Below are 18929 nucleotides of genomic sequence, written 5' to 3' on the forward strand. Positions count from 1 at the left end.
TAGTGAGTCCCTATTCAATTATGTCTGTTTCTTAAAACCAGTAGGTCTGAAATCTCTTAAAGAAAGGGAGAGTACTGCAAATTCTTTGTTATAAAGTACCCTTCCCTTTTTTCAGAAATGCTTCTGCCAGACTTGAATCTGTTGTATTTAATGAACGGGTTTAAAATGTGTCAAATATGTTTTATAAACTGCATTGCTCCCAGGCTGGTCTAGTTTAAAACATGTATTATTTCTTAAACAAAATGATCATCTTGAATATGAGCCAAGAATTTCATGGAGAAATTAACTCTTCATTAAGCACATATACTGATCTGTACGTAATTTGGATTTTCTGTGATTTCATAAATATAAGTGAGAAGAACCCTCCTAGTTTTTTGATAATTAGCCTATGAAAGCATTTATTGTGAAACTTGCAAAAAAACCTCATTTGATTTATCTTTCTGCTCCTCTACTTGCTTAATTTTTAGCTTTTGGACTTCCTGGATCAACATCCTTTTTCATTTACACCATTAATTCAGAGATCATTGGAGTTTGCTGTGAGCTATGTTTTCACAGAGGCTGGTGAAGGAGTTGTATTTGAGCGCTTTATTGTACAGTGCATGAATCTCATCAAGATGATTGTAAAAAACTATGCTTACAAGCCATCCAAATATATTGAAGGTACTACTGCTATTTACTAAAACTGCTTTTTATCTTGAATATTTTGCTGGTAGTTGCCAGCAGTTAAGTTCCCTGCAGGCATTCTTTTGTAGGACTCGATCCTTCAATACTTGGCAATTAGTGCTTCTGTCTCTGTATTGGTAATTCTTATTTTGACAGTTAAAGTATATGGGCATTGACTTGCAGAGGTCATTTCAAATTATGAGGAATGCTAATATCTTTCCTTTAACTGTCTTAGTTTTTGTGGAAGTCATTTTTAAAAGTATGAAGGTATGGAATTTGGCAATTTTTATCAAATAGCTTAATATGTCTTGGTAACTTGAGAAAAGTTCAATTAAATGATTTGGCATTGTAATTATCTAATACTGGAACTCTGAAATACAGGAACGCTTTGAATTTATGGGATGCAGTGGAAAGCAAACGTTTATGATCTGTTTCTGTGGGACTGTTGCACCTGGACTCTACATACATACCTCTGTAAACAAATAATGAAAAGTAGTTCTCTTTAGCATTGAATGATATTCCTATTTTTTAAAAAATTCCATAGTAGTTTGTCATTTGCCCAAAACGAAAAAGCATTTAGCATTCTCTTTCAAATTTTAGAATGTTTCCTGAGCACTGTGTTGTCAGGACTATGCAAGCCAAACATCTAAAGTCCTTCAAAATGTTGGTGTATTTTACTACCTATGTACTTCAGTATTATTCCATAATTCACTAAAGTGTTCTAAAATCCAATTTTTGCAAGTAGAAATTGCTATTAATAATCAAAGTCAATCTAAATTGTGCTGTTTGATCAGTAAGCCGTTTAATTGTAACCTGGACTTTTATGCATTTCATTTCAGATAGCAGTCCTGAAACTCTTGAAGCACATAAGATAAAGACAGCGTTTTTCACTTATCCAACACTAATGGAGATATGTAGGAGATTAGTCACTCACTATTTTCTGCTGACAGAGGAAGAATTAACAATGTGGGAAGAAGACCCAGAAGGCTTCAGTAAGAAATATGTTGTGTAGTTGGCTGTAGTTTATTTGGATACTTGTTTAAGAGTTCCATGTGCACATAGCCTCTAGAAATTACCTCCTATTATATTAGCTGGTGGGTTTTTTTTTGTTTGTTTGTTGTTTTTTTTTTTTCCTTCATACATAGACAAATGCTTCATTCATATTGTTTCCATAATATGAGATTTATCAGTTGTTTGTTATTTTTCCGTATCTTAATACTAAATTTTATTTGAACCACAGTTGAAATAATGCTTCCTTCTTTTCTTTGTGAAATAATAGCTGTAGAGGAGACCGGAGGAGATTCTTGGAAGTACAGTCTCAGAGTGAGTGTTTCAATTTGAAATACAATGTTTGACATCTATGAATTCACTTTTCCCTGGGAGAGATGATACTTGGTGGACAGATAAGCTCATACTTAATAATAAATTAAAATTTCATTTGAATTAGTATAAGTTAACTTAATGTGTTTCCCAGTATTGAAATATTTTAGAACGTACTCGAAACTATGCACTTTTCCCCATTTTAGAGCATGGAATTTCCTTCAATATTTGCATTGTGTATTATGTGATGGTTATTAAGTCCAGTAGAAGTTGTCTCTTCTTTAAGGTGGTAACTGATGTTGCCATTAATGACTTCATCAGATGTGATGAATGAAGAATGTTTTAGATACATCTGCACCTTTTAGTTCAGATCCAGGTGTGCTTTTGGAGTGAATCTCCCTGTTATCTATGCTATGCTTTGCAAAGAGAACTCAAAGCTTATTTGCTTGGTAACTTTCAGATTAGAACTAGAAAAAGCAACCCTGCACATCTAGTGTCTTCCAAAATGCAGGTATGCAATCGTGTCAGTTGACTGAACTAGGGTTAAAGAAACCCAAAAAATAATGGAAAAGAAAACTGAAGTATCTACAGTTGCTGGCTTCTCAGTTCTTACTGTTTTATTCCACCAATCCACTCTTGTACCACAGAGCTTGCTAACACAGACACTTTCATCACAGTATAATACCAAATGGTATTTCATATAAAACTGTTTTTTTGTAAAGTATATTACATCTTAAATTATCACCTTTGATGTACGATATTTGGCACTTATAAAATTTAGCCTAAAATACATTTTAATTGCCTTTATTTGATTCTGAAACAGATTCTTTCGATTTTTCAGCCATGCACGGAAGTTCTTTTTATTGATATTTTCCATGAATATAATCAGACTCTTACTCCTGTACTTTTAGAAATGGTTCACAGTCTACAAGGTAAGTTGTTTAAAACATACGGGAACAAAAAATGTAGCATTCTTTGCCTTTTATGAACACTTTATCAGCTTCTGTGAAATGTGACACAATTTTGCCTTCTAATATCTGATGTTACAGAGTGCATTTATGAGATATTTTTGAAAGCATGCTAGTATTCTAAGATTGCTAAACTTAGTGTGAGGAAAATGCAGTGTGTGTATAGGTAGAGGTAATTCTAGGTGGCTGAAGCATTTCTATGCCTGTGAGCTTTCAGGCTTTCTTGAGAATGATTGATCAAGTTTAATGAAGTTTTTAAGTTGTTTTTAACAGGGAGCTTCCTTTTCAGTCTTGCAGGGCTGTTTATGTTAGTTCTACCATGTTTATGCAGAAGTCAGGGAAAAATAAACCTTTTAAAAGGAAAACTCAAATTATTCTCTTTGGAGAGTCAAGAGTACTTTCCAGTTCTGAAGAATTTACTCTAAAAGCTTAGCCATTTTTGTACAAGAGCTGAAGTCTTCGTATGCTAAGAAATGATTCAAGCTTTTTGTTTGTTTGTTTGTTTATTTGTTTAATGATATGATTTATAGTGGCCGTGGAAAATAAAAAATCATAGCTGTCACTTTTTGTCATATCATTTTGGGTTAGATTTTGTAAGGTTGCATCGTACTTTATTTACTATATTGCTTTGCATCTACAGAGTGGATTAGTACCTACTATTAAATAGAAAATACAGTCAGAAAATGAGTATATCTGAGTTCACATCCAGAATCTTTTCTTATGCATTTTGTGTCTGTAAGTTTCTGGATGTTTTGCTATGCTGGAAATGGCATAAGGCTCATTACAAAAGGTTTGGCAGTTAATTTGTTTTCCAAGAATTAAAGATACTGCTTTTATGCTAAGAGATGTACTCAAGCATGCGATTCTTGCTCCCATGCCCCTAGTAGTATTTCCTAGATATTTTTTATTTGAGATTTAAAGTACTGGATGATATTTAGAAATTATTAATTTTTAAGGCTCTGGAAAATGTTTATTATGCGTTCTAAGCAGAAGTCCTCAGTTGTATGTAGTATGTGGAAGTTAGGTCTAGGCAGTGACAGCTGGCAGTAGTACCACATGGTAGACACAGTTTTTTGTTGTTTGTGGATTTTGAGTCTGCTCATTAAAATACAACCTTCTGGCTTTTTGTTGCTATTGAAGTTTATCAGCTCTGAGAAAATGAGTTAAAAGTACTGTATGAAAACAAATCTTATTTCAGTACATTCACTGAAAAAAATGTCAGAACTGAAATGCTGAATTGTAATTAAAAGTAGTGAAGCTGCCTTTGTTTACAGCATATTTAGTTCAATTATAAACTCAAAAAACAGTTTGCTGGCATTGTTGTAGTTACACCTTTTTCTTTAACTGTTTGTCTTGTAGGAACCACCAACTTGGAAGATACCAGTGCTATACTGATTAAAGATGCTGGTAAATTAAATTTTGCTTTACCTTTGAAGGAACAGAGCTGCTATTGTGTATGTGCTTGACTTCTTAAAGATTATATGAAGATCTATTCATATAATAGAAGTAATTATATGAATTATATGAACTGCAACATCCATGAAGATATTCTAGCCATTTTTTAAACGGAGGTATTTTATGTCAAAAGAATTGTCTGAGAGCTGTAACAGAGCCATTCTCAAGAGAATGAATTCTTCATTGTGTGTAGAGCTTTTAACTGCTTTCAGTAAACCATAAGTTTTCTTCTGTCATACCTTTTGCTAAAGTATCCATGTTCTTGGTAGTGTTCTTGGGAGTATATTTGTTAGTTTTGTTTTCATTTATTTCAGTCAGATTATATATATATATATATATCTTATAATTTATTTATATGTATTATATATATATATATATGATATATAAGATATATATATAAATTAAATTAGCCTGATTATAAATAAATGAAAAATGAAACATTTAAGCAAAGAATAAGCATAACTGTTGTTTTTCTTCAGTGTATAATGCAGTTGGACTGGCTGCCTATGAACTATTTGATAGCGTGGATTTCGATCAGTGGTTTAAAAATCAACTACTAGCAGAACTTCAGGTTTCTCATAACAGGTAAATATTTTGGACTGTTACATATTCCTCATATAAGCATGAATTCTTGATACAAATTGGAAAGATACAGTGCTTCATTATTGTATGTTTGAAAAATGAACAGTATTGAAACACATCTGTTAAATGACCAGAGTATGAAATATAAATAGGTAAACAGCCACTGATGTGGTTATGAAGCTTGCCTTTTGCTAATAATATTTAAGGTGTTATCAGGTCCACTGTCCATGTTCTATAAAGATATTATATGTCTTCCTCTTTCAGCTGTTTAACTTGATTAAGCTTTCTCAGGAAAATTGTATTTGCTTGTTTAAGAGGTACTTAGTTAGGCCCTCTGAGTTCCCATAGCCTTTTAAGCAGCCAAGTCTCATTGAAGTCTGTGGAAGTGATTTCTCTGAATATCTTAGCTAAGGTAGCAGTTTGTTCTTTTGTTGCACTCCATTCTCTTCAAGCATAAGCCATATGTTGCACTCTGGTTCATTCTGCCAGAAATAAAGTAGGGAAGTGAGGGCAAATTTGAGTTGTGTTAGACAACTGTAAATAATTGAAGCTGACTCTATGTAAAGTGTATCATAGTGCCCGTCTACTAGGGGTTTTATTTCCTGCCAAATTCCTGTTCAACTGGATCATCTTCTTATGAGTACCTCTTTTCGTTAGTATCTGTCATATGGTATTGTGAAAGATTACTTTTGGCATCTCAGAGCAGAGATAGACAGACGTCTCTGTCTATCTCAACAACTGTATAGAAGAATAGCGTTCCTCCCTGTACCTTGAGCTTTCACTCTTCAGTCGGGTAGGACATTACATGTTATTACATGTGGTCTTATCAGGTGGGTTCCAAATCACCCTTTGACTCTGATTAATTAGGTTTCATTTTTCTCATTAAAGTCATTGAAAGTGACCCTAATGTCCTTTGAAAACCTTTGCTATTTTTCTTCTGTTTGAAAATTCAGATAACTGTTAAGTCTGGTAAAATGAAATATTGAACTAATTTATATGCTAATGCCTATAGGAGGTACAATAAATTTTAAGTCATTTTCTGCAAGCAGTGAGAATTACTAGTTGGCTTTTTTTTATTTGTAAACGGCAGTTTTAAGCATTTTCTTTGCAAACACAGTAGAATCTCGTGTGCAGTGGAAGATGCTTCTAAGCTCAAGAAAATTAAAATACTTGCCATTAAAATACACTTTTTAAAAAAAAATTACTTACTTTTGGCTGTATAAACTTGATTTAGAGTTGTAGAATAATTACCACAGTTGTTTACTTGGCGTCTCCTAATGTTTTCCTTTTTTTTTCTCATTAGTCTTACTTCCTTTAATAAAACACTTTTGCAGCTTCATTTTGCTGCCCACTGGTGGTCAAGCACTATAGTGCTTTGGCTAAATGTCAGGAGAACAGGAGAAAATTAAGACATATGCTTAATCCTTTGCTGCTGTGCTTTAACAGCACTCATCTCTGAATAAAGCTGCCAATTGTATTTGTAGCTCATGTTGGCTTTGGCATATTTATGGCATCTATCTGTATACCCCAGCATAAGTGAAAACTGGCAGAAATCCTCAGTGGCTGATTTAGTTATATTTAGAGTAGGAATATACTGTCTGGGTGGGATCTGTGATAGCTCAGGATGAAATACCTGTGGGGACAGGAGCTTACAGTAGAGGTGAGTCTATAACTTTGAAGCCTTGCTTGCTTGAACTCCTACTGCCATCCTAACTGGAAACTACAAAGGCAGCTCTTACCTTGGGGTTGTGTGGCTGCTGATGAATGTGTGGTGAGAGCAGCACTGCTAAGGTCTGAGCAGCACATGCGGCGTGTGCAGTGCAAAAATTTTTTGAAGCCCAGGGATGATAGATTTAGGTGAGATATAAGGAAAAATTCTGTAACAGTGAGGCACTGGAACAGGTTGCCCAGTGATGTGGTTGATGTTCCTGGAGACATTCAAGTCAAGCCATGGGCAACCTGATCTAACTGTGATTTACCTGACAGTTTCAGCAGAGTTGGACTAGATGGCCTTCAGAGATCCCTTTCAACTGTAAGGATTTTATGATTCTAAGATTCTAATGTAATGAAAGGGGGCCATGTTAGAAGCGCTGCTTTAATGGCACCTTCAGGAATAGATGCGCAGTTCAGATTAGAGGGTATGATCTACCCTTCCACAGACTGTCACATTGCATGCAAGTATGATAATCACCAGGTAGGTTAAATTTGGGGATGAAAACCTGGGGGCTGCTAGCAGTGACCAGAGAATTTGTTGCATTTTGTTTTCTGTGAATATCTTCAGCTGTTGTGAGAGTGATAGTGAGACTATTGACTACAACCATAGCAGTCAGTAATTAACTAAATCTTTTCCAGTCTGAATTATTCTATGATTCTACAAGGAGTGGGTGATGATAAAGAATGCAGATTGGAGGTTTGGATTGTACTACAAGTACCACCAGAGCTGAGAACATTTGCTCTTGGCAGATAGCTATGTACTCCTGTCAAATCACATTTAAAACTTCAGTTTAAATAATAGTGGTTTGAAAACTATCCGAGACTGTTTTCCAGAAAAAAATAAAATAAAATACTTTTTTCAATTATCTAAACTTGATGAGGTTGCATATCAGGCATGAGTATCCCAAGAATGGAGAAAGTTGTTTTGTCACAGGTGCTTAAATAAATAGTAGGTCAGGACAGGTGTCAGTAAGGCGATCTCTTGTAAAAGACATGCTTCAGCAGCACTTGGTAAGAAATTGTTCCTGCTTCACCATCACTCAGTAAGTCTCAAGCAAGAGTAAATTGTTATTCCTCACTAGTTTTGTGTTTCATTTTGATGAAGTGCTGCATATATGCTACTTTGACAACTCCATACTCTCTGAAGGTGTGCTATGTCAATTATCTTATGGTTATGGGAATTTTTAATAAACTAGATTTATTCACTGTAAAGAAACTTCAGTAAGTTGTTTAAATTGATGTCTTCATGACTTGTGATGCAAGAATTATATAAAATGCTAAATACATTAAATGATGCAAAATAGGTTGTTACTTAAAAACCTTCAGTAGGATTTGTCCTGCCCAACTCTTTAGGTCAGCAAGTTAAATACTGGTCTTTAAAAAAAACAAAACACAAATGTTCTAATAATCGCCCTGGGAAAATTGTTTCTTATCAGATTTCTTTTTTTTCAGCAAATTATTTTAGAACAGCAAGTGAGAGTTAATGAATACCTTTTTTTTTTACTTTTTTTTTCTTCTCCTTCTACTTTGAGATATAAACCAATACGTCGACGAGTAATTTGGCTGATTGGACAGTGGATTTCAGTAAAATTCAAATCAGACTTGAGGCCTATGTTATATGAGGCAATTCGTAACTTGCTTCAAGACCAAGACTTAGTGGTGAGTGTAAATAAGTGATGTTTTCTGCTGGACCTGTTATTTAAGCACTGGTGATACATAAATTCCATGCTTTCTGTAAAGGTTGTTGAAAACTCTGTAACTCTACCTTTTGAAGTATATTGTGTCTTGTAGAAAATAGTATGTTGGGAAGTTCTGGGGGTGTCCACTTCTGGGTTTTCATGATCAATCGTGAAACCAAATGTCATGATGCTCGCTAGGTGATAATTGTGGGAAAATGACTGTCAGAAGCAAATCTGTGTTTTTGTTGTTGTTGTTTTTCTTTTTAAACAAAGGTGTGAAGTGTCTTGTGAGAGGTCATTTATTGACTTGCAGATACTTTGTGTAGGTAAAACAGTTATTCTGTGATACAGTCAGTGCAGAAATACAATATTTTTAAAGCATCGACATAGCTGTTCTTTGCTGGCCAAATACGGTAAACAGCATTGATTGCTAAGCCAGTTGAATAAAACTCTGGAGCTTCAAGCAGAGATTTCCATTTACCATCATGTAAAGCTAAGCTGAGAATCTGCATTCCTATTTCTTTGTTTTAAACAGAGCTAACATTTACCCAGCAAAGAAGACCAAAAATCCCATGAAAACAATTGAAAATGAAAAAACTGGCTAGCTTGTTCTTTAATTATTACTAGTTGGCAATCCAGAGTTCTCGGATTCCATACAGCTTCAGCAGAGCAGCAAGGATAGCTTTGTCAAGTATGTGTCTTGAAAACAAGAGCTTTCCAAGCATCCACCAAGAAAGAAAGTGCCACTTGTTGAATTTATTTATTTATTTGTTTTTTAAGTTGACAGCAAGATGTGATAATTCCCATTAAACTCCTTCCACGTTATACAAGTTTTTGCCATGGGCTAGATATTTTGTTTAGTTTTTTCTTGACCTCTGTGATTTTGCTTGAGCACTTTATCCAGGTGGTATCTCTGAGTGGTGCAAAGTAAACTGGAGAGGATTCTAAAACAAAATCAAAGAAATGTGTCAGAGTAAACTAAGCAAATCTTTTTACAGGATTATAGAACAAGCACAACAGTTGAATCATCAAAACAACAGATTTTCAGATACTGTGCTGAGAACCAGAAAGCTTAATGGACATAAGAATGATGCATCTTGGCTTTTGTCTTTCAGGTCCGTATTGAGACAGCTACAACACTGAAGTTAAATATCCTTTTATTAACAAAGAAGCTGGTTAGATGTTAACAGAGAAATTCATATTTCCTGAAAAAAAAGTAGCCTTAAACTTACTGCCGTTTTTTCTTTGTTATTTTTGCTTGCTTATTGGAGTCTTCCATCTATGTATAATATGTATTACTTTCCTTAATGGCTGTTTACCCGTAGATGACTTTGAATTCAGAACTGACCAGTTCTTACCGGTAAGATCATTTATATGTATGTGATTTCATGAGCTGATACATTTACAAAGGAAAAGCAATGTAATTTCCCATTTTGTTTGTGTGTGTGCATTTACTTACAGTTTGTGTAAGGCAAAACACAAAGATTCATACTGCTGCTCTTAATGTTTTTAATGTGCAGTATTCAAACAGACAATTCTAATCTTCTCTGTTGTGTGATGATTAGAATTTCCTGTTGTCACATGTATATATATATGTGCGTGTGTGTATATGTGTATATATATATATATACATTTATCTATGTATGTATGCATATAAAGTATATATATGTATATATCCCCAAACTGGATGACCATACCTTTGCTCTGATTTGAACAGTGTGTTCCTTCTGTAGAGTTGGTGTTCAGCCTCATAGAATGAAGTTGTGGTTATACTTATTGAAACATGAAAATGATGTATGTTCACAATGATTACATATTTGAACTGTTAAATAACAGAGTATCTGATTTCTTTATCTGGTTCATGCTGTGAATATTAATTTTGCATTTTTGAAAAAACAACATTTTGCACACCTTATGATTGTCTTTTAGAGTTCATAAATGTCTTTGTATTATTAGCACACTGAAATACTACCAATTAATATCAGCAACTGTATTTTTGATTATCTAATGCTTTATTTCTTTTTCTTACAGTATTTGGAATCCATGTTTACGCTGCTCTTTCAGCTTCTTCAAGATGTAACAGAATGTGACACGAAAATGCATGTTCTTCATGTTCTGTCTTGTGTGAATGAAAGAGTCAATGTACAGGTATTTTTTTTCCAGACTTCAAACAGCATTAGCTTTGGACTGACACCACAGAGAACTGTTAAAATTTTTTTCAGCTTGTACAAAATTAGTAGAAAAATATCACTGGTTGCTAGGCTGGTTTTAGTTATGGTAGAAGCCTGTAATATTTGCTAAGTCATCTTCTAATTTTTAGCTCTTTATCCTTTGTCTAATATTGATTTATTTTTTTTTCCCCATTAGTAATCTTTTGAAAACATTTATATGTTGGCATTGACTCACCTTTTTGAGTACAGAATAAATTCTACTGCTTATTGTAATGTAGTTCTTGCAGTTTTGAAGAAGTTGCTGTTTTCTATTCCAGTTGTCAAGTCTTATGCCTGATCTATAATTTTACTGAATTTATCAGTTTTAAGTTATTGTTTCCTATTTTTTACATAAACATTACTGTCATCAATAGTTTGCTATAGACTGGGTGCTGTATTTAAACCATTGTGCAGTCAGAAATTAGCTCAATTGTAAAGTAAAGAATGCAGTGTTTTAGAAAGAGGAAAGAGAAGTAAATTAAAGCAATTGTATTTTTACTGTGACAAAAGTAGCTCTTACATATCAGAAACAACATTGGGGATAAATTAATGACCTTGTTTCACACATTAAGAAATGTTTATGTATTGAATTTCAGATACGACCTTATGTAGGATGTTTGGTTCAGTATTTACCTCTTCTTTGGAAACAGAGTGAGGAGCACAATATGTTACGTTGTGCTATTCTAACTACCTTAATCCATCTTGTTCAGGTAAGGTGTCAAAAGCACGCAAAATTTTCTAATGTCTCCTTCAGTATTCCTGAAGGAGCCTTGCCTATGGTTTGTGTATATCATGCTTTTAACATATGTATTTATATAGATAAATATATAATGTTCAGATATACTGTGGTTTTAAAGACTATTACTAAATGCTGTTCATTCTTAAAATAAAAACGTGAGACTGTGACAACAGAGGTGATAATGGCTAATGTTAAGCATTCAATGGTTTTGCTTCTTGAGACTCACTCAGGAAATGTACTTCTACAATCGAATTTTCATGTGTTCTGGAGGATTGAAATTTTGATTTTGTAATCTTAGAATTCAGCCTCTTTTATTGTCTATCAAGCAGCTAGTTCTGTCTTTGTTTCCTTTAGGTGTTAGAAGTGTCAGTCTCTTCTTAAACAGAGTGTATGAATCAGACTTGATTCTGCAGTGGAGGTGCATCTCTTTCTCCCATTGTATTCCATTCAGCTTTTGGGGGTTCAGCATTCCTTTTTGGTTGCATACTTTAAAAAAACTGCAGAAAATAAGCAGTTTCTAAATCACAGGTCAACATACGGGTCACCATAAGAAGCTATAGTGTGGCTTTTTAAAATTTGGGTTTTAATTCAACTTACCACCAAATGTTTGTTTAAATTCTGACATTTTGTCTTAATGTCTTTATGAGTTGCCTTTGGCATAAACTAATTATGGGTCAACTTCTGTGTTTAGCATTCTGACCCTTCTGTTGTTAACTCTGTTTTTACCATTGACTTTTTACTGTGCAGCCTCCATATGCTTTTTTATTTTTATGTAGCATGTGGGAAAAAATACCTCATCTCTTCATAAATTTCCCAGCTTTTATGTTCTCTTCTGCTTTGTGCTTGTGTTATATGGAACAGAGATAACAGCAGCTTTGAACCTACTTTGTTACATAGTAGATTTGTATTACGTACAATTGTATGTCTGTTTCAGACTTTTTTTATTTCTTTTGAGAATTCATCCCAAGCTTCATTTTTGAGCATACTTGGCTATCTCCTCTTTCTTCAGTATGTTTTAAAATGGAATAGTCGGAGCTATCAAAATGTCTTTCAGCAGGGGCTACTATCGCCTTGCCTTTGTTAACAAGTACATCTAGGTGCAATAATAATAAAGTAATAATGCTGGGAAGAGAAGTGAATATAGTGATTCTCAGACTGTTTTTTTTCTCCTGCAGATTTTTGATGATCTCTTTTTCAGCAAGTTGTATTAAACTTTCTATTGCCAGAATACATTGTTGCTGTATAAAAACGTTGACTTTCACATAATCATAGTATGACTTAGGTCAGAAGCGGTCTCAAGAATCATCAAGTTCCAGCACCTCCAGCTGCCCACAGGCAGAGTTGCTAACTGCTAGTTCAAGTCCTAGACCAGGTTGCCCAGGACGCCTTTCATCGTGGCCTTGGATACCTGCATGGACAGGATATCCACAAGCTCCTGGGCAACATGTTCCAGCACCTCACCACACTGTAGTTTCACCTATAGTTGTTTATAGTTGCCCATACACTTGCTTTTTAAGACCCAGGGTAGTGTTTCAGGTGGTGGTGTGGGGCATGAGATATTTTTCCAGGCATCTGATGGTTGCCTTCACCACTATAAGCACCTTTATGACTTTTGCCATTGTGAATTTGATGTAATCTACCTGTCAGGCATCCCTGTATTTGTAATTTAGTCATCCTCCTCCAAACCAAAAAGGTCTGCTCTGCTTGGCTTGCCTAAATACAGCATGTTTCACATTCACAGATGAGCTGTGCAATAGCATTCATGGTCAAGTAAATTCCATTATCCCAAGGCCATCTATGCATCACATCTTTTCCTTGATGACATGAAGCACCATGGGCTCACAGAGTTAGAAATAATTCAACCTTATGTTGCCAATCCAAGTATACCTGAGCATATTCAATTTTAGCAGCCTAATCCATCTGCTGGTTCTGATGTTTTTTAGTGATGTGACTCTTCTACTTTTCTAAATTCTAGTCCTCAGAACTGTAAATAATCTAATTCCTCCACAGGTGCTTTACGTACAGAAACAAATAAGAAAGGCTTATAAAAATTATTAGCTGGTTTATCCAAAGATAGTAGTTAAATAAACGAAATGAATTTCTATTCTGTGAATAAAAAAATACAGGTTATTAGTAAATAATCCTTAAATTTGAAATAACTAGAAATATCAATCCTGTTGGCAATAAAAATATGGGTAAAATGTAGTAAGTTAATTGAAAGAATTAAGGAATAAAACAATATGTGGTTATATTGCCTACAGAATCCATACTACTAAGAACTTCCTTACTATGAGTGGTATGCCTTCTCCACTCTGTACCCTATTGCAAAAATGATTTAGTAGAACTAGCAAAGATTGAAAAGGGGTTGTAGAATGTAGACCAGTATCAACACAGGAAGATGCAGAATGTGTAGATGGTGTTTAACGTGGGGAAGGGTTTGGCTGAGGGGATATTAGTAGTAGTCTTCAAAAACAGGAACAGAGTAGCAAGTGATTATTACCAATGAGCATTACCTATCAAGGGAAAAAATATTGTTCTCTTAAAAGCCAAGGTAGTTCAAACAAAGTATGTGTTTTTCTGAGTTACGTAACTTGTGAAACTTTTTGGTACTGGCCTATAAGGAGGCCAAAAGTGTTTGAATGTATTTATGGAAGATTCTTTTACTTCGCTGTTGTCTTTTTTTCTAAAGATGGAAGTTTTTTGAAACAATATCAATAGTAATATATTATTCTACAAAAGTCTGGACTGAAAAACAATAGTTCACAAGTATCTGAAAAAAACTATTAGTAATTGCACAAAAGTAGCATTCAGATACTTTTTTTTTTTTTTTTTCTGGATCAGTTTTCCTAAGTAGTGATACTACAAGACTGGTTGTTTCCAATTTAAGAGCTCAAACCTTCATAAAATGAGTTTCGGTTTATGAGTGGTTACCTTGAACTCCCCACGGCCCCCCCAAAAAATCATCCAAACAAAAAAACAACAATAAAAACAAACAGAAACACGTTATAAATCTGTGAATCCTTGTTAGGCAATAGGAACAAAGGTAAATCCTCCGCCTGATTCTGAGAATATGTGAAAAGTTATAAACTGTGCCTAGGCCCAAAGATAAATTTCTTTCTTGATTTTTTTTAATGTAGCGTAGGCATTTTCTCATTTGCTATATATGTGAGCTGTGGGAAAGTGTACGACCAGCAAATCTTATTTAGGGGAGGGTTTTGTTTAGAACTTTTTTCTTGCAGGCTGTTGATAAGCTGCTTGTTCTCAAAAACAAAACGACAAACGAAGCAACTGAAGACTTGTCGATAGAAAGGTCAAACGTTTTCATGTATGAATTGAAATTCAGGGTCTAATTTCTTAAATGGATGTTTACACATATGAATAGAACAATATCACAGATCTTTTTTTTCTGTTCTCAAAATGCTTAGGTTAAGGTTTTTGAAGCATTTAACCTTTAAAAAAAAATAAAAAATGTTGTTTACTTTTACAGGGCCTGGGAGCAGAAAGCAAAAATCTCTATCCTTTTCTACTTCCGATTATTCAGCTAAGTACAGATGTTTCCCAGCCTCCACATGTCTATCTTCTGGAAGATGGATTGGAGTTGTGGTAAGGATGTTCTTTTCCGAATTCTAAGCATTTAATTTTTTTATATATATCCCCAGAAGAAAAGAAGGAATGTAACTCGTAATACAGTTAAAGCTTTTGTGTATGTTCTGGATAACTTAGCTCAACACCATGTTGCATCATATATTTTCTCAGAAGAATTGAGTTTAAGAAGTCAATAAAAAGAAACATGATTAAATCCAACTAGTTCAGTAGGAGATCCATTTTCATTTAGTTCATAGCAAGCTATGGTTTTATATTGATAATGAACAGGAAGATAAAGCTGACACTCCAGAGTGCTTACTAAACTAACAATTTGACATGCTTGAGTTGAACGCAGTGACCCACTGTCAGAACTGGTTGATGAAAGAGATACTGGAGTTCAGTATCATGATTAAAATGCAGAAGCTCCTTTTACAGGTCTCCCGCTCTTTGGTGGCTGAAGATAAAAGATGGTCCTACAATCTGCTTGCCACAGGGCTAATTGCTGATGTTTCTGATGCAGCTGACCCTCTAAAGGGAAGAAACTGTTTTCTAGTCCAAATTCAGAAAAATATAATTTTCCAGTCAAGTAAGAATATATTGAGTTTGTCTTGAAGTAACAAGAGATTCCTGAGATCTGAATTGTAGATAAATACTTGTAGTTCCAATGCCTAACCCCTAGAAGATCTGTTTTATGTATGGCAGAACTGTTGGTGAGAGGGAAGCAACTTTGAAGTGCATCACGTCCACAATATTTAAGACAAGGTTTAAGGTACCGGATCAGGACTTCCATATTACTAATACTGATCTTGAGATGATTATTCCAGTGCTTATACTGGAGATTGTATACATGATATTTTAAGATGTTCCAAAGCAGGCATGTCCAACCTGTGGCCCACACATGGCCCTGGACAGGTATTAATTAGCCCAGTTTCTTATTGCTGCATAATCATAGAGACTTTCCCTACCAAACAGCCTGGACCCAGATAGGCACCCATCACTTAGTAACAACAAAACTGCCATTGGAGCTGGCAGATGTAGGTGGGACTCTGACTGCTTCTTAAAAGAAGAACAGAAGACCAGCTAAGATATTTACATAGCATAAGCCAGTTTGGATGGGGCCCTGGGTAACCTGGTCTACTATTAAATGTGGCGGTTGGCAGCCCTGCCTGTGGTGGGGGTTTGGAGTTTCGTGATCCCTGAGGTCCCTTCCAACCCAGGCCGTTCTGTGATAGAATGTTTTATATATACAGTAATCCCACGCCTGGGCTCTGAACACAAACTAGAATACATTGCTGTGGTGTTAAGCATGGAGTAAGATAAACATACTTATTCTTCTCAAGTGAGAGGGATTTTAAATTGATATAAATTGTGGGACCATATAGTTGTCATTTTATGGTGATCAATGCATTATTTTAGACCTAAAAAATGTGGGGGAAAAAATTAAAGACTTGAGCTATTTGCCACCATAGCTGTTCCTTGGAAGTGTGTAGCACTGCATGTGTTGTCCTTACAATAGCAAAACATGTCAGAACAGTGTTCCTGCTCTTGGCAAGAGCCAAGCCTCTATGAACACACAGGCTGTAAGGAACTGATAATACACTTGAAATATGCTTCAAGCAATTGTTACACGTTATTTGTGGTTCCGAGAGGGTACAATTCTTTACATCTGTCAAAGCAATTGCTTAATGCGTTTCATCAGTTTTATGAAGTATTTCATTTATTCTTAGGTTAGTGACGCTGGAGAATAGTCCATGTCTTACACCCGAGCTCCTAAGAATATTTCAGAACATGTCAGCCCTTCTTGGTGAGTCTTTCACAAATAAAATTTCTGAGATTTTTTTTTTTTTTCCTACCATCAGGAGTGTTCATGCATTAAATAATGCTGCTGTGGCTGCAAGACCTGAGGAGTTAGCAAAAATTTAACTATTCAGAGAGGTAGAATAAGGTTTTTGTTTGTCTTTTGTATTTTCTTTAATATTTTTATGTACTTGCTGGAGTTGTGGGTTGTTTTTTGTTTTTGTTTTTAAATAGCTTGAAGCTTCTTTCTACTAAAGAGACAAATTTCAGTTTTCTCATTTCTGAGATTTTTAAAGAATTACTAAAAATTTTAACACAAAATTTGCTGAGTTTACTAATGTGGATTAATGGAGTATTTTGCCTGCTCTGCTTAAAAACACAGAGAACATCCTGTCCAGCAAACGTTTTGATTTCCATGGGCCAAAACAGTGCACGCATTGCCTGGAAAACAGAAACCATTCTGGTACATGCTGACCTGCACTTCTCTGTTGTTTACATCAGGGGAATCTGGCTGAACCACTTCCACCTATTGTAAATATGACAACATAGTGTCGAGGTGATACTTTTGTAAAACTTTTTAGTTATAAAAACTATGGTATTTCTAGTATCCCTCATGTAGATCCTTTTTGAAAATATCTTGCTCACTGATGACTCTGCAAGTTAGAACTAAGACTGAGCAGTTATTTAGTAGTTTCTCCACTACACAAGTAGCTGAAACTCAGAGCATTTACAAAAAATCTCTCCGTCCCATCCTTCTCACTGCAGTGATGTAACTGTTAGAACAAGGTAGTTTATTTGGGAAGGTTTGCTTTCTTTTCCAAAGACATCTGAAAGAGCTTTTCACTTTCAGTTGAGAGCATAACTTTGTGCAGGTGGGATCTCATGAGAGCAGAGTATATGAGGACTACTAAAAGTACTACTAATGCTGATATATTGGAATCTTTTGATGAAAGTGTTGGATGGACTTTTTAAAAATTCATCTCCCTTCAAATCAGATAACAAGGCATAACCTATGCAAACGCTGAACTATTAAAATAGTTATGCATTTAGAGTTCTTGAGTGTCCATATCAGATAACTGAAGTCTGTCTTCTTTTCCTTCTGATTATAAAGAGAATTAACTGTTGAAACTCTTTAGAACTTTTCCAGTGTTATAGTGGAAAACCAACTGTAGTTTCTGTCATAGAGTATTTTCTGTGGAAATTTTTCCATTATATACATCAGTAGGTGTAAGCCATGGTTTTGTGTAGACTGCATGCATTTAAGCTGTGAAACACACATCAGGTCTTAGCCAGCTGCTGGTGCTTGTTTAATCTGATAAAGAATTCTGAGATAAACTTCTATAAAAATCCTGTTTTCCCTGATTTTTTTTATTTTATTTTATTTTTTTTTATTTTATGATTAATATTTTGTAACCAGAATGTTAATTAAAGGTTGCAGAACAGGACTCTGCTTAATTCGCTAAGAATAATCTCTCTTTCAGACTGTTTTTAAGCAAATGTAGCGAGCTCTTGAAAGTGTTCCGGTGTTCTGTTTTGTTCTCAAGCAGTGAAGGTTGTTGTCTGTCAGCACTAGCATCAAACTAACTGTGAAAGTTTGAAACTTTAGTTTTGCTATGAATTGCATTTTTATTCTGGAGTGATTTTTTTTTTTTTTTTTTATTTTTTAGCAGTGTTTCAGATGTGGCCTGAGGACGTCTGTTTTGTCCTCTCTTTCTTAAAACCTGTTGCTGTATACCATCTCTTAAATCTATGTGCATTCCTTACTGAAGTACCCAAGATATGGCCTAATGTCCAGTGTGTTTTAGTCAGCGTGTTTTAGTTCAGTACCATTTGATTTGGTATCTGGGTGAGAAGATCAGGCCTGAAATCATTACTTCGCTCATTCTGCTCAGCATTTACTCACTCAGATATATTGATGCAAAGAGGAGAGATGATTTTTCAATAAGCGCAGATCTCTTGGGTCTCTGTTTCATTTGTTTTGTCTTTCTTAGCCAGCTACCACAACCAAAACTTCTTTTTTTTTTTTTTTTTTTTTTTTTTCTTGATTAGAATTAGGTTTTGAAGTTCCAGGATTTCTTGTGCTTCCATCGAGAGAACGATAGTTGCACTTGATAATCTTTTATGTGATTTTCCTGGCAGGAAGACAAAACATGGATGGTGCTTAATCTAACAACTATTTTTCTTTTTTCCCGATTGTGGTCATCTGGCATCTCCGTGC

General features: G+C 34.8%; 1 protein-coding gene across 4 annotated transcripts in view; it reads left to right on the forward strand.

Moving 5' to 3' along the window:
- The window catches only part of IPO11 (importin 11), a 68784-nt gene that overhangs the window by 21925 nt on the left and 27930 nt on the right, over positions 1-18929 (forward strand). For all 4 annotated transcript variants that reach the window (XM_072359850.1, XM_072359848.1, XM_072359849.1 and 1 more), the window contains exons 12-24: positions 468-660; positions 1503-1655; positions 1943-1986; positions 2825-2915; positions 4311-4358; positions 4886-4991; positions 8234-8360; positions 9496-9529; positions 9700-9740; positions 10412-10528; positions 11187-11300; positions 14817-14932; positions 16642-16718. In XM_072359850.1, the coding sequence (XP_072215951.1) occupies positions 468-660; positions 1503-1655; positions 1943-1986; positions 2825-2915; positions 4311-4358; positions 4886-4991; positions 8234-8360; positions 9496-9529; positions 9700-9740; positions 10412-10528; positions 11187-11300; positions 14817-14932; positions 16642-16718 (1261 nt within the window). The remainder of the gene's footprint in view (positions 1-467; positions 661-1502; positions 1656-1942; positions 1987-2824; positions 2916-4310; positions 4359-4885; positions 4992-8233; positions 8361-9495; positions 9530-9699; positions 9741-10411; positions 10529-11186; positions 11301-14816; positions 14933-16641; positions 16719-18929) is intronic.

This window comes from Excalfactoria chinensis, chromosome Z, assembly GCF_039878825.1.
Source record: "Excalfactoria chinensis isolate bCotChi1 chromosome Z, bCotChi1.hap2, whole genome shotgun sequence".
Taxonomy (NCBI): Eukaryota; Metazoa; Chordata; class Aves; order Galliformes; family Phasianidae; genus Excalfactoria; species Excalfactoria chinensis.